Here is a 25820-nt window from a genome sequence, read left to right as displayed (position 1 = left end):
TTAACCTAGGTAGTGAATTCCAAAGAATCGGCGCAGCACGTGTAAAGTCTTGGAGACGGGAGTGGGAGGTTCTGATTATTGAGGATGCTAACCTGAGGTCGTGAGCAGAGGGCACGGGTAGGGTGGTAGACTGATACCAGGGAGGAGATGTAGGGTGGTGCTGAGCCATGGAGTGCTTTGTGGATGAGGGTAGTAGTTTTGTACTGGATTCTGGAGTGGATGGGTAGCCAGTGTAATGACTGGCACAGGGTAGAGGCATCGGTGTAACGGTTGGTGAGGAATATGATCCTGGCTGCAGCATTCAGGACAGATTGGAGCGGGGAGAGTTTGGTAAGAGGGAGGCCGATTAGTAGAGTTACAATAGTCCAGACGAGAATGAATAAGTGAAACAGTAAGAGTTTTTGCAGAGTCGAAAGTAAGAAAAGGGCGAATTCTAGAAATGTTTTTGAGATGCAGATAAGAAGAGCAAGCCAGTGATCGGATGTGGGGGGTGAATGAAAGGTCAGAATCAAGGATGACCCCAAGGCAGCGGGCATGTTGCTTTGGAGTAATGGTGGAACCGCATACGGAGATGGCAATGTCAGGCAAAGGTAGGTTAGTAGAGGGAGAGAACACGAGGAGTTCAGTTTTTGACAGGTTTAGTTTCAGATAGAGGGAGGACATAATGCTAGAGACAGCGGTAAGACAATCACTGGTGTTTTCTAAAAAGGCAGGCGTGAGATCAGGAGAAGAAGTGTATAATTGGGTGTCGTCAGCATAGAGATGGTGCTGGAAACCAAATCTACTGATTGTTTGTCCAATAGGGGCAGTATACAACGAGAAGAGGAGGGGGCCTAGGACTGATCCTTGAGGAACCCCAACAGTAAGGGGAAGGTGAGAGGAGGAGGAACCAGCAAAACATACAGTGAAGGATCGGCCAGAGAGATAGGAGGAGAACCAGGAGAGAACGGTGTCCTTGAGGCCGATGGAGCGGAGCATAGTGAGGAGGAGCTGATGATCCACAGTATCGAATGCTGCAGAGAGATCCAAGAGAATAAGCATGGAGTAGTGACCATTAGATTTAGCTGTTAGTAGGTCATTAGAGACTTTAGTGAGGGCAGTTTCAGTAGAGTGTAAAGAGCGGAAACCAGATTGAAGAGGGTCGAGAAGAGAGTTATCTGAGAGATAGCGGGTAAGACGGGAGTGGACCAGGCGTTCGAGGAGTTTAGAGATGAAGGGAAGATTAGAGACAGGTCTATAATTAGCGGCACAGTTTTGATCGAGGAATGGTTTTTTAAGTAATGGATGTATGATGGCATGCTTAAATGAGGAGGGAAAAATACCGGAAGTGAGGGAAAGGTTGAATATTTTTGTTAGGTGAGAGGTGACAGCCGGGGAAAGGGACTGGAGGAGATGTGACGGAATGGGGTCACTGGTGCAAGTGGTCGGGCGAGAAGATGCAAGGAGCCTGCTTACTTCTTCTTCCATCACACTTCCATCCGTCACTTTTTCCATCACAATCCACTTCAAAGAAAGTGACCTGCACATTCCTTTCTCCCAAGAGGCGTTTTCATAACCTCTACAGGTAGGGAAAAAAAACGTGTAAACAGTAAAGTGGATTTCCCATAGAAATGAATTGGGTGATTTTTCTGAAGCGGTTTTTGAGAGTTTCTACACCAAAACCTCCGACAATAAGTGTGTACATCGCTTTAGACCACAAAGTAAAGGTTATGTCACACACATCGGTTTCGGGTGTGGTGTGCGCCTGCGCGCTATTCAGGTCCGGGTCGAGGGATAGGCGCCCTCCTCCCATAGTGACGCCACTTCAGGAAAAAGATGGCCTAGGAAAAACTTGGCCAGGCCGCCATAGTCTTGAAGTGAACCTGTCCTATTGGATCACGCTATTTGCTAGCAGCTATAGGGTTAATCTGGTTAATACCTTTTATATAGGTGTCTGGCGACTATACTAAAATTGCAGCCTTTTTTTTTTTTTCCTTTCGGTATCCGACGGCTTTTAGTCACGGTTGTGGCGGTGTGGATACACAGCTCTCCTACATCTGTAGTACATTTCATAAAGGCATGAAGCCCATCACGATCAGACACTGTTACCCCCATCATCCAGGGTACGGATGCATTTACAGTGAACGATTATCAGAAATGAGCCGGTGAATAATATTCACCTGACAAATCCTTAATATTTGTTTTCTTCTGTCGCAGCGTTGTGGTTCGTTGGGCGCAGTGAGCCATGTCTTGGCTGTCCAATGAGAACGGGACGGAAGCTGAAGAACTTGAAGACGTGGTGAGTAATCAGCCTCAGAGATGACACTTTTCTACTATCTTTATTATTTGTATTGTTTGTGGGGGGGGGGAATGAAGAATTAAAGGGATCCAGTCAGGTTGCTTTTCAGACCCCAACACTCCTTCACTGCCTTACCATCATGCACATCTACTTTCTAAAGCTGCGATTAGAAGCCCAATCAGATGCACAAATTTGATAAAATAATAACAAAGTTTAAAGGGTTATATACCATCATCCACAGGATAGGTGATCACTTCTGGATCAGTGCTGGTCTGACCACTGGGCAACATCTGTATCGGGTCTTTGTCTTCTGGCTGCTAAAGTAACATCTGCATACAACTTGTCGGATTTGCCAACCAGGGCCATACCCATACAGAGCTATTTTTTTCTGTCCGGTGGGCCCTGCTTGCATAGATTCTGTATAGTCCATCCACAATAGCAACATCTGCATTGTTTCTGTATGTTTGAGCGATTAGGGCAAGACTTGCAGAAGTCCTGTACGTCCTGCCTATTAGATTCTAACAAGTGAGACATGTGCACAGAGCCTGTAAGTCCTCGGGGAAACGCCAGCACAAAATTTGCCATATAGTTCCACAAACATTGACTTTTTTAATTCAGTGCTAATTATTAATATTTTATCCAAAGAGGCGTTGATCACAGAATAATAATGCAGAGTGGACAATGCCACCCCCCCGAGGATCCTGTGAGGCACACCCCAGAGGTTCCCGTCAGCAACACCCCCTGGGTAACGTCCATAAAAATTAGCACTAAAATTTCCTTTTCTGATGTTTGGAACATTTTGCTTCTTTCTAGTATCATGAACTGTCTATACTGGGCGATGATGCAGTGTCTGCGATCACCTATGAATCTGACACCGATAAGGTAAGGGAAGCGTGATGTTGGTTAATCTAGAGCGGTATTATATGTACAAATACGCCATCAGTGGTCATGTATAAATGTTACATGCCGCATGGTTGGTGACTGCTACAGAATTCATCTCTAGAAGGCAAACACTATGCCTAGAAATATAATTACATCCATAGTGCAACATTTAGAAATGTGGCCATATTCTTACATCGCTCAACGGTCTCATAGGTTGCATTCATTAAACCAGGTCTGGTGTATCCGGGTCCTTTTAGTTAGCTCAATTTTTTATTTTATTTTTTTGTTTGTTATTTTATAAACATTTTTATTTTTTATGTAATGCAAAGTGATAATTTCTTGTTTCCTTATTCTAAACAGTTATAATATTTTTATTTCTTTAGAAAATGAAAAAGAAGAAATCCATTAAACCACCCAGATCACAGAGTAAGTGTTGTCTTTCTTGTGTACCCATAACCAATTCATAACAGAGACAGCAAAACCTATGCATTAAAGGGGTTGTCCGGCCCTGGGCTACAAGTCTACAGTCCCTGTATGTGACTGCAGACTTGTGAATTCTCACATCACATGCACTGTGAGGATTCTATGGGTCTGGGAGCGGGCGATCATGGGACAGCAATATGCCATTTGTACGCTTCCGGCCACGTTCCAACTAGACTTGTCCAGCCTCACTCAATACACTTAGGAAAGGCCACACAAGTCTAGTAGGCATGTGACCGCATGTATGCAAGTCACATACTTGTGTCGCGGTTGGTGCTGGCACTGGAGAATCCTGACAGCGTGCAGTGCGTGTGATGTGAGAATTCACAAGTCTGCAGTCACATAGAGTGAAAGCAGACTTGTAGCCAAAGGCCGGACAATCCATTTCAAAGGGGTATTCTAGTCTACAAAAACTATATTCTATGCACTGGGTAGTTGATGATTATATTAGTGTTGGACCTTAGCCAGCAGAAGGTAATCGGGCAGGTGGTCTTGCAGATGTCCCCTCAAAAGTCTGTGAGGCTGAATGTGGAATCCTTTTGGTTGTCTTTATAAGCTCCATGCATGTGTGACAAACTGCTCCATTCAACTCTGGGCCACAGTTTGCAGTAAAGAGAGAACTGAAACATGACCCCATTGTGATAGTCATGCGGGGTCCCAATAGTGGTATACGTGTAAATCTAACAACAAAGGTGATCATTTTTGCTCTATAGGCTACCCCTTTAAAAAAAATCATTCCTCCTCCCATCAAAGGTTTTATCCTATTAATATATCACAGCCATCATATTATACAGCACTTTGTACTTACAATGGCTCATTTAACTTTTTTCCCCATCTAATTCTTCTCTTTTCCATTAGGTCTATGACCTCACATGATTAACAACTGACTATGGCTACGTTCACATTAGCGTTGCGCCGCCGTGCGTCGGCGACGCAACGCGCGACGCACGCTAAAACGCGCGCAAAAACGCGCGCGTTTTGCGACGCGTGCGTCGTTTTCCGACGAAAATCGGACGCACAGAAAATGCTACAAGTAGCGTTTTCTTGCGTCCGACGCTAGCGTCGGAAACGACGCACGTGGCGAAAAACGCCACCAAAACGACGCACGCGTCCCCTATGTTAAACATAGGGGCGCGTCGCCGCTGCGTCGCCGCTGCGTCGCCGGCGCAACAGCGACGCACATTGGCGGAACGCCAATGTGAACGTAGCCTATCTGAAACCTTCTAAGAAACAGGAGATCAGTTATCCCAGTATGAGGCAAAAGTCTCTGGCAGGGGCAGTGGGGAGCAGCTGGGTCAGGAGTTGAACAGTAATGATTTCTGCAGGGACAAGAGACTTCCTGTTTCTACATGACGCAGAGAAAAGAGAATAATTAGTTGGGTAGAAAGGCAAAATGAGCAATTGTAAGTACACAGTGCTGTATAATATGATGACTGCAACATATTAAAAGGATAAAATCATTGATGTGAGGAGTAGGAGGGCTTCACGTAAAGATTTAAAAGGATTGCCCAGTTTAATAAACTGATTTTAATAGAGTTAAAGGGCCACTGTCACCCTCCTCCAGCCGTTATAAACTAAAAGAGCCACCTTGTGCAGCAGTAATGCTGCATTCTAACAAGGTGTCTCTTTTAGTTTTTGTTTCTGTTATTGCCACAATAAATGTATTTATAATTCTGCTGAAATACATATCTTTGTCCATGGAGGCGGGTCTGAAGCCTCCTCTTAGAAGCGCCCAACTGCCGTCAGTCATCTCTTGTGTAGATTTTCGCCGCCCCCTCAGCGCTGTTATTGTGTGAATTCCGGCGCCTGCGCTCTGCTCTTCTGCATTGCGCAGGCGCATAGAGCATTATCCGTCCGAGCGCTGGTGCCGGGTTCCTTACTGCGCCTGTGCGGTCAGTGCGGCCAGCCTGTTACTGAATCCCCGCCCCGCACTGTGTTATGCAGTATGCACAGTGCGGGGCTGGGATTCCTGGGCATGCGCACTGCGCTTGTCAGACGCTCCACAGGTCCCCCGCCTTCCCGCGTTGTTCTGTGCGGCTGTTCCAAACGCCGGCAAGGATACCTGTATATTCCGGCAACGCTGAAAGGCGGGGGACCTGGGGAGCGTCTGAAAAGCGCAGTGCGCATGCCCAGGAATCCCAGCCCCGCACTGTGCATACTGCATAACACAGTGCGGGGCGGGGATTCAGTAACAGGCTGGCCGCACTGCCCGCACAGGTGCAGAACGGAACCCGGCACCAGCGCTAGGACGGCAAATACTCTATGCGCCTGCGCAAGGCAGAAGAGCAGAGCGCAGGCGCCGGAATTCACACAATAACAGCGCTGAGGGGGCGGCGAAAATCTACATAAGAGATGACTGACGGCAGTTGGGCGCTTCTAAGAGGAGGCTTCAGTCCCACCTCCATGGACAAAGATAGGTATTTCAGCAGAATTATAAATACATTTTTTGTGGGAATAACAGAAACAAAAACTAAAAGAGCCACCTTGTTAGAATGCAGCATTACTGCTGCACAAGGTGGCTCTTTTAGTTTATAACGGCTGGAGGGGGGTGACAGTGGCCCTTTAAGGCCTCTTTCACACTTCCGTCTTTCAGCTCCCGTCACAATGCGTCATTTTTTGAGAATTCCTGCAAAAAAATTTGCAGGATCCTGCATTTTCTCATAGACTTGTATTAGCGACAGATTGTGACGGATGACCATCCGTTTCATCCATTTTTCACTGAATCCTGCATTTACACGTGCTGCGCCGATTCTTTGGAATGCACTACCTAGGTTAATACGATTAATCCCCAATCCCCACAGTTTTAAGCGTGCCCTAAAAACTCATTTGTTCAGACTGGCCTACCGCCTCAATGCATTAACCTAACGATCCCTGTGTGGCCTATTTATAATAAAAAAAAAAAAAAAAAAGGTTCCTCGCATCATGTTCTCATACACTTTATGCAGTATTAGCCCTCTGTGTCTGTACTGCTACATACTTAGGCAGGTAACTGGTTCATGCAGCTTTACATGAACACCTGAGCCTTACACTATGGCCGGTCCGAATAACTAAAGCAATTGTTACCATCCACCTCTCGTGTCTCCCCTTTTCCCCATAGTTTGTAAGCTTGCGAGCAGGGCCCTCACTCCTCCTGGTATCTGTTTTGAACTGTATTTCTGTTATGCTGTAATGTCTATTGTCTGTACAAGTCCCCTCTATAATTTGTAAAGCGCTGCGGAATATGTTGGCGCTATATAAATAAAATTATTATTATTATTATTAAAAAACGGTCCGTGAGGCAGAGAAAACGTTCAGAGGAACATTTTTTCTGTACGTTGGAAAATCGGTCAGCGACGCATCCTGGCTGCCCGTCACTGACTACAATGGAAGTCTATGGGCGCTTGATACGCCGCTGACTGTGAAAAGCAGCAATCCAGCGACAGGTCCCGTCTTTTCAAACTGAGCATGCGTGGAAGAATTTCCCATCAGGGAAATTCTCTCTCGCTCGCACTCTTTCTCTTTTTACTATTGATGCTGCCTACGCAGCATCAATAGTAACAAGATATAGTGTTAAAAATAATTAAAAAAAAAAAAAAAAATTGCAATATTCTCACCTACTGACGTTCCGCACAGCGTCACCGATGCTCCCGGCAGCTAGTGTTACTTCCTAGTCAAGGTATGTGTCCACGTGCAGTAAGCGCTGCGTGTTTGACGCTGCATAGAGAAGCAGCTTCAAACAAGCAGCGTCCAGATGTTACAGCATAGTGGAGGGGATTTAATGAAATCCCGTCTCCACTATGCGTGGTAACACGCACGCGGTGGCCCTGCGACTCCGGACATGCTGCGCGTCTTTTCAGGTCGCAGCATGTCCGTATATCTTGTGGCGACGCTGCGTCGCCGCAAGATATAGCACAGGGCCCTATGCGATGGGTGCGATGATCACGGATGTGTGCTGTGAACACATCCGGCATCATCGCGTCCCCACAAGGGGCGGAGCTTAGCACAGACCGGCAAAGCCGCTCTGACTAAGCGCTCGCGAGATTTCGCAATGTATTACTAGGAACGCTAGCATCGCTGTACAGGGACGCCGGTAGGTGAGAATACAGCGGTTTGTTTGTTTTTTTTGTTTGTTTTTTTTCTTCTCTATTTTAAACCTGTTTTGTGTTGTGTATGCGTTTACACAGCAGAAAACCTCTGCGAAGACGCATACACAACAGATGCACATGGCCTCGACGGGTCCGTCAGAAAGACAGGCCCAGTGCACACGTTTTCCACAATCTGCACAGGATCCGTCATTTAAACGTCTTGACGGATCCTGTGCAGATTTGGAAGACGGAAGTGTGAAAGAAGCCTAAAGGTACCGTCACACTAAGCGACGCTGCAGCGATACCGACAACGATCCGGATCGCTGCAGCGTCGCTGTTTGGTCGCTGGAGAGCTGTCACACAGACAGCTCTCCAGCGACCAACGATCCCGAGGTCCCCGGTAACCAGGGTAAACATCGGGTTACTAAGCGCAGGGCCGCGCTTAGTAACCCGATGTTTACCCTGGTTACCATCGTTAAAGTAAAAAAACAACCACTACATACTTACCTACCGCTGTCTGTCCTCGGCGCTGTGCTTCTCTGTACTGGCTGTGAGCGCCGGGCAGCCGGAAAGCAGAGCGGTGACGTCACCGCTCTGCTTTCCGGCCGCTGTGCTCACAGCCAGAGCAGAGAAGCAGAGCGCCGAGGACAGACAGCGGTAGGTAAGTATGTAGTGGTTGTTTTTTTTACTTTAACTATGGTAACCAGGGTAAACATTGGGTTACTAAGCGCGGCCCTGCGCTTAGTAACCCGATGTTTACCCTGGTTACCAGCGAAGACATCGCTGAATCGGCGTCACACACGCCGATTCAGCGATGTCAGCGGGAGGTCTAGCGACGAAACAAAGTTCTGGACTTTCTTCCCCGACCAGCGATATCACAGCAGGGGCCTGATCGCTGCTGCCTGTCACACTGGACGATATCGCTAGCCAGGACGCTGCAACGTCACGGATCGCTAGCGATATCGTCTAGTGTGACGGTACCTTAAGAGAGGATTAGTTTTAACCCTTGAGAGTGGAGAGTGGCCGCTGCCTTTCTGGAGGACTTGTCCTGTCCAGCATTACACACACTGCCCCATTGTCTGACCCAGCACAGTGTGATGCCCGTCTTCCCTTGTGGTGGCGCTGCAGGTAATTTAATTACACGCTGCCAGATTTACCTCCCGATTGCTGGGGTCCGAGCAGGGGGACACGTTACGATCTGCTCCTTGTCCATTGAGTGTTGATTTTCCAAAACATAGAATCTCTTTTAATAATGAATTAAACTATGTTCTCATCTATTTTTGCAGATTCTCCTTATCTCTCCAGCGCTAATCTAAACCCCAGAAAAGCCCCAGTATGGAGATCTCTCAGAGGGACGGGACAGATGCACCCGGAGAACCCGATGATGAAAGCACCGAGGCAGCTGTGGCTAGCCTCCCTGAAACAAGGCAATGGTAACGCTTCGACTTTGTTCTTCTGCAAAACCCAAACACATTCATTAAAATGGAATCAAACAAAGAACAATCAGTGCCGCACGTGTCATTTCCAGCTTCGTGACCTGAGATTTATATCTTTTGTGGGGGGGCAGAAATTCTGCTGTCATGAATTAATATGAATTGTATTGTTTATGCGAATGTCTTCATGGTTAATGGGGTCATCGCCTCCTCCGTAAAGTGGCCATCATCATTGACTACTCAGAACTATATAATTTTGCATGTCTAGATAAAACATTATGGAGAAGGGATTGTCCAAGGCTTATATTGATGAGCTATCTTTAGTCCATCAATGCCAAGCCCACCCATCAGCCATTCCCGGCTGTCCCATCCATCAGCCGCCCCCACCCATCAGCTGTTCACTTGTCCTGCGGTGCCTGGAAGTAAGCCGCCGTTCTCGGGTACTGCTCCTCATCTCCCATTCATTTCAGACCCCCTCATACTAATGATTTATCCTATGAATAGGTCTTTAATATTGATGTCCCAGAAAACCCCTTTAAAAGGGTAATCACCTTTCAGAAAAGTTTTTCTTATAAGCTTCATCAATAGTAAAAAAACAAACTGTAATTTGCTTACCCTCCCCAGGTCCAGTGCTGAGTCTCTGCTGCTGCCTTAATCTTTGTTGTTGTCTGCAGTGCTGATATCACGTCAATACCGCTGCAGCCAATAACTGAGCTCAGACGCTGAGCTCACTGATTGTCTGCAGCGCTATCAACGTAACACCAGCACTGCAGGCACCAGAGATTCAGTGAAGCTGTTTCTTCCTCGTTTCATTGGGGGGCACAGGTAACATGGGTGTATATTGCTATCGCTAGGAGGCTGACACTGTGCAAATAAAGAAAAATAATTCCTCCCCGGCAGTATACACCCTCCGACAGGCACCAGGCAACTCAGTTTTTGCTTAGTGTCTGAAGGCGGCGGACTTGGATCTAACACCAGATCCGCATTTCTTTTTCTTTCAGGGATTGTGTGTGTTTATTAATCTTTTTCCCTTTCGTTTCAGATACACTTCTGGGGGTTACAGGGTGCAGTTCTTCTCACCCTGATTCCCCGCATTAAGCAACCGAGAGAGCAGTGTGGTATCACCCACATCGCACCCTCCCGGATCCGCTGGGCAGGACTTTGTTTCATGTCACCCTGGGGTGTTCATGTTTACTTTCGGTCGCCAGTCCCTGCCCCCTGACACCCCCCCCCCCCTCCCCCATTCACTATCCTCGGAGTGGAGGGGTTGACGTCGTCTTCTGCGCCGGTTGATATAGCGCAGGAAGGAGGACCACATCTCCCAGGACCCTTTCTGCCATCAAGGGATCCTGATACATGCCTCATCTTCAGGTAGGAAGATCTTCAAGCAACAGCAGCTATCCAGCAGCACTCGCCGCTGCACGGGCGCTCCGTTACCGGCTAGAGGATTCGGGGCCATCGGGCGCTTTTTTATTTAATCTCGCGCCTCTTTCCTCGCAGCGTGCGTTTTCCACCATATTCCTTTCCGGCAAGTCTCTGCCCTGGGACGCCGCGCCCCTTCTTCTTCCTCGTTCCCAGCACTGGACACACCTCGCTTGCAGCCCAGCGCTGGTATTGGCCGTGCTCCGGCGGCCACACCCCCCTTTTTACCCTGCCGGCCTATCGGGCGCTTGGTTTCTCTTCAGCTGGCCACGCCCCACTGTTTAGCGCGTGCTCTGCACGAGCAGACACTCGCAGCCTGCTAGTTCGTCATCCACTCCTTCGGATCCAACTGCGTCAGCCATAATACCGCTCTCTACCCGTTCCCCCTCTTCGCAGGCGGATGTCGGGTCAGATTTATCCTCTCAGTCGGATTCTGACTCAGATGCAGATCATACTTCCGCAACGCAGGATTTGGTTGACAGCCTTATCTCAGCCATTATTCAAACACTTGAGCTTAAGGAGGAAGAGGCAGCTTCTCAGGACATCTTTGTTTCTTTCAAATGGATGAAGCGTCCTTCTAGAGTTTTTCCCAATCAAAAGGAATTTGATAAAACTACGTCTAGACACTGGGAACACCCTGGTAAACGTTTTCCAAGGAGGAAACTTTTAGACATTTTATACCCGTTTGCTGTAGACCTTGTTAGCAAATGGTCCGAATCTCCTAAGGTAGATCCACCTGTGTCTAGATTATCCTCCCAGACAGTGCTGTCCATTCCTAACGCGGCGTCTTTAAAGGACCCCACGGACAGACAAATTGAGGCTCTAACCAAATCAGCCTTTAAGCTTCTGGTACCTCTCGCTGCTCCAATTTCGCCTCTACCTGGGTGGCGAAAGCGGTGTCGGCCTGGGCCAAAACCCTACGCAGAGGCATTGTAGCTTTGGCTATCGCACAGGAGCTAGCGGATTTAGCAGATCAGATTTCACTGGCTGGAATGTACCTTCTGAATGGTTCTCTGGATGTGACTGCTTGCTCTGTAAGGGCAAACAGCAATATTGTCGCCATTCGCCGTATCCTCCGGCTGAAGGCGAGGAACGCATGTCCCGCTTCCAATAAATCCCTCACAGGTCTGCCTTTCCAGGGATCCAGGCTCTTTGGAGCGCAGCTAGACCAAATGATCTCAGACGCCACGGGCGGTAAGAGCGCTTCTCTTCCGCAATCTAAGCCTAAGCATCCCTTTAATAGAAAGGAACCCCATTCCTTTCGCTCCTTCGCCTCCTCAGGTGGTGCCTCTCAGCATGACCGGTCTTCCACTCAAAGGGACCGAAGGAAGCCTTCTTTCAGGCCTACCCCTCACTGGCGAGCTAAAGGCCGCTCCTCCAAATCTTCCAGTTCTCGCGACCACAGATTTTCTTCCAAATGACGAGTCACTCCCACCTGGAAATCTTTCCAGGGTGGGAGGCAGGCTTCTTCTGTTCACAGTGCCTTGGTTATCGGTGGTCGACGATGCCTGGGTCAGGGAGATTGCCACATCAGGTTTCAAAAAAGAATTTTTGTTGCCCCCAGGAAATCGTGTTTTCCTCTCCCGCCTGCCCAAATAGCCCTCCCATGTCCCAGGGCTTTTTCAGGCGGTCGATTCCCTTCTCACTTCAGGGGTAATCGTCCCAGTACCGTCCAACCAGCGGTTTTCCGTTTTTTTTTCTCAAATCTATTTCTAGTTCCGAAAAAAGACAGCTCTCTTCCCCCGATTTTGGACATCAAACGGCTGAACCACCACCTCCGGATTCGGCACTTCAAGATGGAGTCCTTGTGCTCTGTGATCTCCTCCCAAGGAACCGGGAGAATTTCTTTGGTCTGTGGACATTCGAGATGCGTATCTGCACATTCCAATTTGTGTTCAGCATCAGAGGTTCCCTTGTTTCACAGCGGTCATGGCCATCCTTCGGTCAAAGGGGATTCTCGTAATCCCCTATCTCGACGACCTCCTCGTAAAGGGTCCGTCTCTCCGCTACTGCGGTCACAGTCTCCAGATCACTCTGGACACGTTAACCCGCCCCGGTTGGATAATCAACGAACAAAAGTCCACCTTGATTCCGACCCAGCGTCTAGAATTCCTTGGCATGGAATTCAACACCATTCAGGCTCAGGTATTTTTCCCAAGGGAAAAATTCCTCTCTCTTCGGAGGGGAATCAAAGTCCTAAAGCGTCCTACCCCTCTAGCTCTACGGCTCGGCATGACGGTTCTGGGCAAGATGGTCGCTTCCATGGAAGTGGTCCCTTATGCTCAGTTCCACTCTCGCCCTCTCCAGCTGGCCCTTCTGTCAGTTTGGGACAGGAATCCACTCTCCTTTGACCGCCCAGTTTGCCTCCCTCTCGATGTGAGACAGTCTCTCACTTGGTGGACGCTATCCACTTCCATTCTGCGCGGGACATCGTTTCTACCCCTCTGCTGGCAGGTCATCACCACCGATTCCAGTCTCTAGGGGTGGGGTGCGGTCTTTCTCCACCTCACAACCCATGGGCGCTGGACTGCTCAAGAGACACGCCTCCCAATCAATCTCTTGGAAATCAGGGCTATTTTTCTAGCCCTCCTCCGCTGGCAGCCCCTCCTCTCGGGAAAACCGGTCCGCATTCAGTCGGACAACGCCACAGCTGTGGCTTACATAAACCATCAGGGAGGGACTCGCAGCAAGCAAGTCTTGACGGAGGTGGCAAAGATTCTGCGGTGGGTGGAGAACCACGTTCCCTCCATATCAGCTGTCCACATCCCAGGGGTGGACAATTGGGAAGCCGACTTTCTCAGCCGTCAGGGGCTCATGTCAGGCGAGTGGGCTCTTCTCCCCACAGTCTTCGACCAGATTTGCCAAAGGTGGGGCGTGCCGGACGTCTACCTAATGACCTCCCAAGCAAACCACAAGGCTCCCCAGTACGTATCCAGATCCCGGGGGCTGTCGGCTGTGACTCTCTCGTGATCTCGTGGGCCCAGTTTCAGATGCCTTACCTGTTCCCACCTCTTCCCTTGCTTCCAAGTGTCGTAAAGAAGATAAAGTCAGAGGGGGTTCCCGTTCTCTTAGTAGCTCCAGCTTGGCCCCGCAGGGCCTGGTATGCGGAGCTAGTGAACATGTTATCGGACGCACCTTGGAGGCTCCCAGACCGTCCGGATCTTCTATCGCAGGGTCCCCTCTTCCACCCGAGTTCTATGTCTCTGAATTTAATGGTATGGCCGTTGAGGCCGCGATCCTGAAGGACGCAGGTTTTTCTCAACGTGTCATACAAACCATGATAAGAGCTAGGAAACCGGCATCTTCCCGTATCTACCATAGATGTTGGAAGGCCTTTTTCCGATGGTGTGATGCCAACGGTCTATCCCCTATGTTTTTTTCCCTTCCTTCGCTTCTCGGTTTTCTTCAGTCGGGTCTAGATTCAAACCTCTCCCTGAGCACATTAAAGGGTCAGGTTTCTGCCTTGTCAATTCTTTTTCAAAGAGACCTTGCTTCTCTGCCCCAGGTGAGAACCTTCCTTCAGGGGGTTGCTCATATTGCACCTCCTTACCATCCCCCGGTCGCTCCTTGGGACCTCAACCTTGTGCTCGGCACCCTCCAGTGTACGCCTTTTGAACCGATTCGGGACATCTCTTTTTCACTTCTTTCCTGGAAAGTAGCTTTTTTGGTCGCCATCACCTCGATCAGGAGAGTTTCCGAGTTGGCGGCGTTGTCCTGTCATTTTCCCTTTCTGGTCCTTCATGAGGACAAAGTTGTCCTTCGGCCTGTCCCTTCTTTTCTGCCAAAGGTGGTTTTGGCTTTTCACATCAATGAAGACATCGTCCTTCCTTCTTTGTGCCCTTCCCCAGTTCATCCTTTGGAGAAATCTCTCCACAATTTGGATGTGGTCAGGGCTATCCGAGTCTACCTTGCCAGAACTGCTCCTTTTCGTCAGTCCGACCCTCTGTTTGTCGTCTCGGAAGGTTGTCAGAAGAGGCTCCCCGCCTCTAAGTCTACAATTGCTCAGTGGATCTGTTCGGCGGTCCTGGAGGCATACCATGTTCAAGAAAAACATCCTCCCCCGGGGGTGAGGGCTCATTCTACCCAGGCTGTGGGAGCTTTTTGGGCAGTTCGTCACCATGCTACGGCCTCCCAGGTTTGCAAGGCCGCAACTTGGTCGTCCATCCACACCTTTGTGAAATTCTACAAGGTGCACACATCAGGCTTCTACGGATGCAGGCCTGGGTAGGAAGGTACTGCAGGCGGTGGTTTTGCACCGGCCAACCTAGTTCTCTATTCTTATTATCCCGCCCTGGGGACTGCTTTTGGATGTCCCATGGTTACCTGTGTCCCCCAATGAAGCGAGAAAGAAAGAAAGAAAGAAAGAAGGAAGGATTTTTTAGTTCTTACCGTGAAATCTCTTTCTTGGAGCCTTGATTGGGGGACACAGCACCCTCCCTTTATGTTGTACCGTATTGGCCAACGTGCCGTTGTTGTGGGTTGGTACATAGGTTGAGTAGTTTATACTTGTTCCTACTACTGTTTTTGCACCAAATGAGTTGTCTGGTGCCTGTCGGAGGGTGTATACTGCCGGGGAGGAGTTATTTTTCTTTATTTGCATAGTGTCAGCCTCCTAGCTACAGCAGCATACACCCATGGTTACCTGTGTCCCCCAATGAAGGCTCCAAGAAAAAGATTTTACTGTAAGAACCAAAAATCCCTCTTTTGTTTTATTTATTTATTATTTTACTGCTAACAGGGCTTATAGGAAAAACGTTTCTGAAAGAGGGCAGCCTCCTTCAAACTTCTGCTCAAAAGCAATGGATATCCCTTCCATGTGATCACGTCATCTAGCCCTTCCATGTGATCACGTCATCTAGCCCTTCCATGTGATCACGTCATCTAGCCCTTCCATGTGATCACGTCATCTAGCCCTTCCATGTGATCACGTCATCTAGCCCTTCCATGTGATCACGTCATCTAGCCCTTCCATGTGATCACGTCATCTAGCCCTTCCATGTGATCACTTCATCTATCCCTTCCATGTGATCACGTCATCTATCCCTTCCATGTGATCACGTCATCTATCCCTTCCATGTGATCACGTCATCTATCTGTTCCATGTGATCACGTCACCGATCCCTTCCATGTGATCACGTCATCTAGCCCTTCCATGTGATCACGTCATCTAGCCCTTCCATGTGATCACGTCATCTAGCCCTTCCATGTGATCACGTCATCTACCCTTCCATGTGATCACGTCACCGATCCCTTCCATGTGATCACGTCATCTATCCCTTCCATGTGATCACGTCATCTATCCCTTCCATGTGATCACGTCTTCTGCAGATGCTGGTGTTAGGGATCAGTATGGCCATAAATGCACAAGTCTAGAAAGGCGATGACTCGATGCTAAAGATGGGAAATGTTCGGTGAGTAGTTCATGTCTGATGTTTCACTTCCTTACATCATGTTTTGTGCTTCCTCTCAGGACTCACCCAGCCATTGAAATCTGATATGGACATTGGCCAGGCCTGGGTCAGTCCCGGCAGCAGCACTCCGGAGTATCTAAAGGAAGCTCTCGGGATGAAAAAACCTAAATATTCCCGTTCTGCCAGTAGTGGTAGGTACAATCTGGATAGATAGCAGCGGTAACTCATCACTTCACATCTTCTGTAGGTCAATAACATTGGTCGGATGGTGCCAGACAGACTTCTCCATATACGAGCACTCGTGTTTTCAGTGGGGAGAGAAGACCTTCTCCTGAAAACACAAGGATCAGCGACGGAAATTCCAAAACTTGATCCTTCTCCACCCTGACAAATAGGGAGGGCATCATGCACATCAGATGGTCGACCGTCCTAATATATGTATACAGATAATGTATTTGGGGAGAGTGTAGACTGCTGCACATGGATCCTGTTAATGACATTGTGTGAACAGAGCCTTACCCCAAGGCCCGCCATATATGTTAGATGGCTGTCACCCGAACAATGGTTCGGCTGGTCGTTTGGCAACCATCTTGGCTGTCTCTCTCAAGCGCTCCTGTGTTCTCTATGAGAGAGCCACCGTCGGATCTGTCTGATCTACGAGAGAACAATGCAATGGTAGTCTAAGGTCGACTATGAATATTTCCCCTGATAATAAATTGTTGAGGGCCCCCATACTCTGCAGACCCATCGACATCATTATTGCAGGCCATGTAGCTATTAAGCTCTTTATGTTGTTTCTATATCGTAGGTTACATCCCCGGCACACCAGATTTCAAAGAGAAAGAAGACATGTATGACCAGATCTTAGACTTGAAGAAGGTGCGTGTTTTGCTACCGCCTTGATCCTAATTATTCATATTGGCGAGGATTTAATTTTATAGATTTGAATATAATCACGGTTCTTATGAGAAAAACACTAAATCATCGTGTCTGTAGATTTCAGATAAAACAATCAACTCCTTAAAGTTATTCTTTTTTTTTTATTATTATTATTATTTTCTTCAGATGTTACAGACACAAAAATCTGAAGCGGATGTAGTGAAAACAAAGCTGAGAAGATCACAGGAGGAAAACAACAGAAAAGACCGCCAGATCGAGCAATTGCTGGATCCCACAAGAGTGAGTTTTATCCGGAGCTAAGAAGCCGTACCCCTGAGCCATAAACTACAGCCCCCATCATGTCACCATATGGGCATGATCGGAGTTGTAGCTTTTTCAAATCTATATAGTGATATGACGGCGGGAGGAGGTGTGCTGTGACATCGCCTATTGAGAATTGTGGTTCTTGTGTTAGCAGCCGTGTATAGACGTGTAAGCCTGTCTGTGATGATAGACTAATGAAAAGTGATATTTACATGACAGTAAGTGGAAATCTTGTATTAAACCCAGTGGGGAGTGTAAAAAGTGCAAGATTGCTTTTTTTGTTTTTGTTGTTGTTTTTTTAGATAAAAGACATTTAATATGAAAACTAGATGAAGTCACTGTTTGATGGCACATTTCCCTTTCATTATATAAAGCTTTCAGATCAACATTAAGGTTACATGCACATGGGGTGAATTTGCCTACGGCATAGGTGTAGTATATTTCCCCGTAAAGCTTTGCTCAATCCATGACATTTTGATTTGCTGCAAAGGGCGAAATCCACTATAAATTCCACACAAACAATTCATTTTAGAATGTTTCTTTCCACAACATTTGCAGGAGGTTTGAAGAATCTTCTTTTCTCCCTCGGTAGTGTATTCCTATATGGATAGTTATCAGCGGCTGCATGTAGCCTCAACAGGGTGTTAAATAGTTGGAAAAACATGGCTGCCTTCTTATAAAGCCAGCAGCTGCATCTAGTTCTGCATCTCGGGCCGTTGTCAATGCGGAGCCCCGATGGATGGGCGAGAGGGTCTGAATTTATTCTACTATTCCCACAAATTCTGGTTTGCTTGATTAAGAATGAGAAATAAAATTAATGACTTTATTTTATACTAATCCACAGAGTTCGGAGTTTGCAAGGAGCCTGGTGGACAAAAAAAGCGACAGCAGTTTGGTGAGTTACTTGCATGTTTTTAAGGGCTGTTCCCGTTTAGTTTTTTTTAATGTTTTTAATTGTTCACTGCTTGTTTGCACAAGGATCATCGGCTGCTTTTGTCCAACTGCGGGGCCCGAACATGCACAGTGCTTACAAGCTTTTCCATAGTGAGCTAGTAAGCGCTTGCCGGGACCGCTGTAGCGTACTGTTTGCTCTCGCTCCTCGCCGCCTTCAGTCCCACGGTGCTTCCACCACTGCAGAGGTAATCCCACGGTGCTTCCACTGCTGCATAGGTAAAACTACCTTACATGGCAGCATCAGAGTGCTCCGCTTTGGACGGCAGTGCAACAATGTCACTGGTTTGAACTGTCAATCAAGAGCCCACGGCCACATACCAAGCAGTAGGCTGGAAGTAGCGATGCGCTCCTGAGCAGATAGTGACCATCTTTTAATTAACATAATCATAGGCTAGGGGCGGATTTAGTGTTGGAACAGCACAAGCCTCCTGGTCATGATGAGTAAGTTGTATCCATTACATAAATGGCAGAGACATGCCCCCCGGTCCTGCCAATGCAACAGCCTGGCATCGCCCCTAGTCCTGCCAATGTACCTGTCTGCTGGAGATCTCCCCCGGTCCTGCCAATGCAACAGTCAAACTTTCCATGTTCGGGTGCAGATCTAAATAATCAATGTAAAAACAAGAAGTTTGCCAGTTCTCTACATTGGAGGTGGCGAGTTTCTTGATTCTGCGCTGTATCCCATCCCATAGGGATTATGTGATATACATCTCTCTTGTGTGTTTTTTTTTTTTTTTTCTTCTGCCGTCATTGTGCATTTTCGGGCCTGATGCCTTGTACCACACAATGTTACACTCACACACGATGTCCATGCGTTTCTGGAACTCGGAGCACCATAAATTTACATTATAACATTAGTGCAAAAGTAGCTAGAATCCATATTTCACCTGTGGCTGAGCCGGGCGAAACATTTTATCTTTATTGTAGATCGTGAATAATCTCAAACAGAAGATTCTGAAGCTGGAAAAGCAGTGTAAAGAAAAAGACAATGCCTTAAGGTACGGCACACATCCGTCTCATCAAGAATAATATAATATTTCTTGATAACTGTCAGAAGATCCTTGCTGCCCGTGGGGTTGGCTCCATGAATTGGTGCAAATATGTATGTTTTAGTCTGAAGTGCTGCAGTGTGTCCGAGAAATAGTTTCTGATGACGCGTCCAAAAACCAGACCCTGCGCTTTTCTCAGCCCTGCTCGCCATGACTGACGGGTCTCTCCATATGTGTGTGTATAGGAAGAAACATGTCAGTCACCGGGAGTGCAACAGCTTAAAGGTCACACTTTTTGGGGATCACTTGTCTACAGCATCGATCTGGGTATCCAAATAGTTCCATACAGAACATTTCCTAGATAGGAGGATGACCAGAGCGTGGTTGCAAATCTTTGTACAGAAACCTTTATGTGTATGTGCCTTTATGTCTTTAAAGCAAGCTCCAGTCCGAGCTAAAAACAACCAGCGTGGAAGAGATGAGGATAGCCATGGAGACCTATTACGAAGAGGTATGTCCCAATAGATGTCAATGCAATTCACCAGCCACAAAAATAATCATCGCGCTTTCACTTCCATCTTTGGAAATAATCTATTGAGATATCTCACCTTTTTCCATGGCCATAAAACATAGGTGTAGACCTAAGCAACTTCCACTTCCTGCCCTGCAAACTCGATCTCTAGATATGTGACCACGGACATAAAATGAATTAATTTAGCCTTTTTTTTTTTCTTCTGGACTCAACAGATTCAGAGGCTACAGTCAATGCTGGCGAAAGCGGAGGACGCACTACAGAGGTGGGTAGAAGAATGAGTCTACATTTTATATAAAGCGTACCTCCAGATGTCAAAACTCACGGAGACCTCGTCAGGGGGTCCCGATACTGCAGCCCTTACTAGCCCCTGCAATGAATGTGCCACTTTGATCTGCAGATTTATCCAGGAGAGATGAAAGCTCAGTATAGACTTTTCTGTGAGTCTCGGCCGCCTTCACCGCTCACAAGTATGGTTGAAGGGGAGCGGCCATCTTCATTCTAGCTTTCAGTACAGTTCCAGACATCTTTACTCCTCCAGTAGGTCCTTAAAAAAATAAATTTAAATAAATTATTTTTTTCCCTCTTTTCATAGGGGTAGAACCGCACATGGCCTGAATTTGGCGTAAATTGGAGCCAAACCGTTTACTTCCGATCCTTAGTAAATGTGCCCTTGGTTTTGCTGCAGTCTGATATTTCCGTAGCTGCTTCAACGATAAACCACATGTTTGATCTTCAGTTTTACCCCTATTATAGTTCACCACACAAGGGTATTTGTTACTATTTTCACGAATATGTCATTTACAAACTATGGTCTGTTTTATTTCTTAGGCCTCCGCCAGAGAGTAGGGATTCCCTGAGGAGACAGAAAGCACTGAATGTGGCTGTCCTGAAACTCTCCAAACAAGTCAAGGAGTTACAGGAGGAAAACAAGAGTCTTAAAGCTGATCTGGACCGAGCGATGGCGCAGTCACCTACATCCAGCAGATCCAAAGGTGAATACAGCACCCGGTCATTATGTGCTTGGTTTATCCTAAGGGCCATGTAAATCAGACCGCGGTGCACGGACTGGCTGGCGGCTCTCCCCACCCGAGTGTGACAGCTTCATTCATTTCAATGCTCCGGTTGAGAGATCCGCGCCAGTCTGTCCATTGCGGTCCGATCTCGTTGTAATTTACACGGTCGTATGGTTGACACCCCACGCTTTGGTTAAACACTGCTTGTGTGTAAAGCTCCCCTCCACCATGATTCCCAATGGCGGCACAGGTTTGAAACCAAATCATGCAGCTATTGGAATCACAGTGTGTCACTTTATAACAGCTGCGTCATGGCTTTGCTGCACGGTGCCCATATGATCTCTATTAGGCTGGTTTCACATTTGCGGGTTTTTTTTTGCGTTTTAGCGCTAAAAAACGCATGCGTTTTTTTTCCTATACTTAACATTAAAAACGCATGCGTTTTTTTGCGTGTGTTTTGATGACGCATGCGTCGTTTCTATGCATGCGTTTTGTTGCAGAAATGCAACATGTAGTAATTTCTAGCTGCGTTTTTCTCCATCGTCTCATTGGGGGACACAGGACTGTGGGTGTATGCTGCTGCCGCCAGGAGGCTGACACTAAGTAGGTATAAAAAAAAAAAAGTTAGCTCCTCCTCCATAGTATACACCTTGCCACTGGCCCTGACAGCTCCAGTTTATGCTTAGTGTCCGTAGGAGGCACATCTCTGGGTTTTCCCAGATGCTTTTTTTTTTTTCTCTTTCTCTGTAGATAAGACAGGGGCGACGGACCCTTTTGAAGGGGTCCGATCTCCCCAAACCAACAACGGGCGAGCACGTGGAGTGTCGCCTCCCCGTATCCTCTCCCGCGACGTGGGATTTTTTTTGCCGGACTAAGAACCTGACCACCCTGAGGTAACGGAACCCTTGGTTGTACAGGCATTCATTCCTTGTCCGTGCAGCCTCCACTTCATCACCAATGCACGGCTACGGTGTTTAAAGGAGGCAGACGGTCCCTCTCCTCGCCTTCTGAAGGGTGTAAGGAGTTAGGGTGCCTGCACCGTCTTTTAATATTAATATATGTATATATATTTATATGTGGATTTTTTGGTCTAACCTCATGCGCTGTCAGAGGGCTGCACAGGGGGCTCCTGCTTCATCGCGCGTTCTGCTGGTACTGCACAGGTGGCGACTATTATCCGGCGCTGTGCTGGGTTCCAGCGTTATTCCCCACAAGCAAACTTCAGTAGGGGCATGGGCGGAAGTCCCGCCCCTTTTTTCGGCGGTTTCCTGTTCTCTAGGCAGCCTGAGGCATTATGGATCTTGTAGTCTGAGCATGGGCGGAAGTCCCACCCCTTTTTTGGCGGCTTCCGGTTTTCTGTACGGCCTGTGGCATTATGGGTCTTGTAGTCTGGGGGAAGTCCCGCCCCCATCGGCGGCGGTTTACTTCCGGTTTCGAGCACCCAGCTTTCCCGGGAGAGCAGGGGAAGGAGTAAAATCTAGTTCCCTGCTTCGGCCTAAACCGGGTCCATGCGCAGTAACTCCTCCCACTTTTTCAGGCATCCGCCCTGTAATTTAGTTTATATGTGTGATTTGCACAGGAGACATGGTTCAGTGTTTGAGAGCATATAGGAGGACACAGGACTGGGGTGAGTGCTACTTCCCTCAGCCTGACAACAGTATTTGTTCTAGACCTAGTAGCTCATAAGGAGATACGGAGCATAGCGGCTTTAGAGTCATCATGTCTAGAAACCCTAAGACTCACTCAGTTCTGTATACCTCATGCATTACCTGTCAGTCTGCTTTTCAGCATGCGCAAAGTAACCATCTCTGTGAGGCTTGTGATTCCGAGCGCGTGCAGGATTTCCCGTCTGCTACCCTGTCTGCTACCCCGCCGGCTATCCTGCCGGGTGTGCCTGTACCTGGGTCGGCAGTGTCTCCCCCTGAGTGGGTCATATCGTTAACGCAGTCTATGGCGTCTCTAACAAAGGCGGTTGAGTCCCTTCAAGCCCCTGTCAGGGACATTCATCCGCCTGTACTCCCTCTAGGCAGACACAGGGGAAACGATCCCACACAGCGTCTCCCGGTCCGTCAGGTGCATCAGCATCTTTGAATCCCGTCTCTCGATCTCCCTCTCCTGCGGAATTGAGTGAACACGGTTCGGACTATGACTCAGAGGGGTCTTTTGATTTAGAAGCTCCTGGTTATCAGGAATCTGTTGACAGTCTCATTGAGGCCGTTAACCAGACTTTGGGAGTAGAGGATGTGGCCACCTTACCTTCTGGTCATAAGGTGTCCTTTAAGAAATTCAAGCAACCTCATAAGGTGTTTTCTACTCATCCTGAGTTTGAGGATTTAGTCCAACGTCACATGGAGCGACCAGATAAACGTTTCTTAGGCCAGAAGGCTCTAGGTGCAAGGTATCCTTTCGCTCCAGAGCTTTGTAAAAAGTGGGCAGAATCCCCTTCAGTGGATCCTCCCGTGTCCCGTTTGGCCTCTAGTACGTTGCTGTCTCTTCCTAATGGGTCGTCTATTAAGGATCCGACTGATCGGCTCCTAGAGAGTCTAGCTCGGTCTCTGTTTGAGGCTTCAGGGTCAGCCCTCGCACCGTCTTTTGCGGCCACATGGGTTGCCAAAGCTATGATAGCTTGGTCAGAGTCTGTAACTAAGGCTCTTCAGGATAAGGGGTTTCCTGTAGAGGTGATAGAGATGTCAAATCAGATATCTTTAGCAGGAAATTATCTGATTAATGCATCCTTGGATGCGGCAAATTGTTCAGCATTGGCTGCGGCAAATGCTATTGCTATCAGAAGGGCCCTATGGCTCAGAAATTGGCGGGCGGACTCTACTTCAAAAAAGTCCCTTACATCCCTCCCTTATCAAGGTGTCCGTCTTTTTGGCGAAAAATTGGATCAGCTTATATCTGATACCACGGGAGGTAAAAATAATTTCCTTCCTCAACAAAAGGTTAAGCAACCTTTTCGTCGCCAATTTCAAGCAAGATTTAAATCCTTTCGTAACTCCCGGTGGTCTGCGGCACCAAGCGCAGGTCCCCCAAGTCGGCCTGTCCAAGACAGGGAGCACCAGGTCTCCTATAGGGCCAATCCATTGGCAAGAATGCGGTATCAACCGTCAAGATCTAGGGGATCTAGATATCCTCGATCTTCGGCTAAATGACTGGAGGCAGCCTCTCGTCGCTTCCAACAGAGTAGGCGGTCGCCTACTACTGTTCCATCAGTCCTGGCTGTCAGTTGTTCACGACAGATGGGTAAGAGACCTGGTGGTTTCAGGGTACAAAATAGAGTTTATTCAGTCGCCATGACAGCACAACGAGAGAGGGGGATCCGCCCTTCAGGGACAGGAAACCTACAGACATAAAAAGGGCGGTACCTCTCTCCCACGTCAGTTTGGTTTCCTGTCCCTGACAGCGGAACCTCTTTCAGACAGGCCCTGAGAAGAGGGTCGAAGTTAAGAAGACTCCCCACTCCTGGCGGCCCGGTACAGGTAGCGGGGGTCCCCTACCTCGGCCCGTCCAGGAGGCAGGAAGCACCACACGGCAGGGGCACTGCGCGGTGTAGGTGGCAGCAGGAGGAAGCAGCCTCTGACATAGGCTAGCTTCTCGGGCGTCCGCAGCGCAGAGGTACCTAGAGGTGCTTGGCTACTTGGGGTCCCGGGAGTCACGCTGTTCCGGGCAGGGACGCGGCATTGGTCCGGAGGGGGTCTGCTGGCGTCCTGGTCCGCGTGTCGGCTTGGCGCCGCCGCCGCGTCCTGAAGGGGGCGTGTCCGGATGACGCGGCTGGGCATGCGCAGTAGCGTCATCTCCGGCTAATGGCGGCGCCCAGCTGCGGGAGCGGTCGGGGCTTCGGGGAGGGGTAGCGCAGCGCAGCGCAGCGGCGGACGATTAATGACCACCTGGGATTCCCTGCTGGCCCCCATCTGGGGGCGGTACCTTGGGGTAAGCCTCGTAGAAGCTCCCAGCGTCGGTCTAGTGGCAGTAGCCGCGCTGGTGGAGCTAAGGAGGCACGGATCTCTATACCAAAGTCCTCAGGCCGTAAGGATTTGCCGGCTACGAAGGACCCCCCATCTACGGTACCACTCATTACTCGACGGGGTAAGTGAGCTTCGTGAAAGTCCACTTAGTGATGATTGTGTTCCCCTTGTCTTTTTTCCTCTATCAGGGGAGGAAAAGTTTGTCCAAAGCCAAACATAGGCAGTGTGCCGAATGTACAGAGCCGCTTCCAGATGGGCATTTGAGAAAGTTATGTAAAATATGTATTCAACGTTTACTGGAGGAGGAGGCGCCTGATCTAACCTCTACAATAAGAGAGATGGTGAGACAGGAAGTTAAAGGTGCCGAGAGATCCAAGTCTCGGGGAGCAGAAGCTAAAAGATCATCCCCTTTATCTGAGGTAGATTCGGACTCGGGTGAGCTAAGCTCAGGGTCTCTTCCGTCTACTTCCTCCTCTGAGGATCAGGAGTCTACTCGAGCCTGTTTGTCCCTAGATAGGGTTAACCATCTGGTCAAAGCAGTTAACGGCACAATGGGGATAGAAGATACCCAGTCGGAATGTTCCATTCAGGATGTTATGTTCAGGGGTATTGAGCGAAAATCCCGAAGAGCTTTTCCAGTGATTGATAAAATCAAATCGTTAATCTCAAAGGAATGGAAGAAACCAGAAAGGAAGGGGTCGCTTCCGCCAGCCTTTAAAAGACGGTATCCCTTTGAGGAAACGGCTTCGTCCTCATGGGATAAAGTCCCGAAGCTGGATGCAGCAGTCGCTAAGGCATGCAAAAAAACGTCTCTCCCCTTCGACGACTTGCGGAATTTGAAAGACCCGTTAGATAGGAAAGCCGACATCTTCCTTAAAGGAGCTTGGGAGACTTCAGTGGGATCCTTGAGGCCAGCTATAGCAGCCACTTGTACCGCTCGATCCTTGATGGTATGGTTGGGTCACCTCGAAGATCAGCTCAGAGATAAAGTCCCTAGGTCGGAAATATTGTCCTCCATGCCCATAATCCAGGATGCCGCAGCCTTCCTTTCAGATGCTTCAGCAGATTCGGTCAGGTTGGCCGCCAGGTCCTCGGCATTATCCAATGCAGCCAGGAGAGCGCTATGGATAAAATGCTGGCCAGGGGACTTACAAGCTAGAACAAAATTATGTAGCATTCCTTGTGAAG

At 48.4% G+C, this 25820-nt stretch overlaps 1 protein-coding gene across 3 annotated transcripts in view; it reads left to right on the top strand.

Annotated features, from left to right (window-relative positions):
* IQCE (IQ motif containing E) overlaps nt 1-25820 on the top strand; it is a 54334-nt gene that overhangs the window by 1290 nt on the left and 27224 nt on the right. For 2 of the 3 annotated variants that reach the window (XM_069734339.1, XM_069734340.1), the window contains exons 2-13: nt 2197-2278; nt 3092-3160; nt 3544-3586; nt 8991-9137; nt 16030-16161; nt 16779-16849; nt 17036-17149; nt 18018-18068; nt 19055-19125; nt 19555-19627; nt 19864-19913; nt 20480-20643. In XM_069734339.1, coding sequence (XP_069590440.1) covers nt 2225-2278; nt 3092-3160; nt 3544-3586; nt 8991-9137; nt 16030-16161; nt 16779-16849; nt 17036-17149; nt 18018-18068; nt 19055-19125; nt 19555-19627; nt 19864-19913; nt 20480-20643 — 1039 coding nt within the window. In that variant the 5' untranslated portion in view covers nt 2197-2224. Of the gene's footprint in view, nt 1-1995; nt 2103-2196; nt 2279-3091; nt 3161-3543; nt 3587-8990; nt 9138-16029; nt 16162-16778; nt 16850-17035; nt 17150-18017; nt 18069-19054; nt 19126-19554; nt 19628-19863; nt 19914-20479; nt 20644-25820 lie in introns of those variants that run through there. The other variant, XM_069734341.1, reaches the window with a different exon arrangement.

Source organism: Ranitomeya imitator, chromosome 7 (assembly GCF_032444005.1).
Source record: "Ranitomeya imitator isolate aRanImi1 chromosome 7, aRanImi1.pri, whole genome shotgun sequence".
Lineage (NCBI taxonomy): Eukaryota > Metazoa > Chordata > Amphibia > Anura > Dendrobatidae > Ranitomeya > Ranitomeya imitator.
This window is presented reverse-complemented; position numbering and strand designations above follow the sequence as displayed.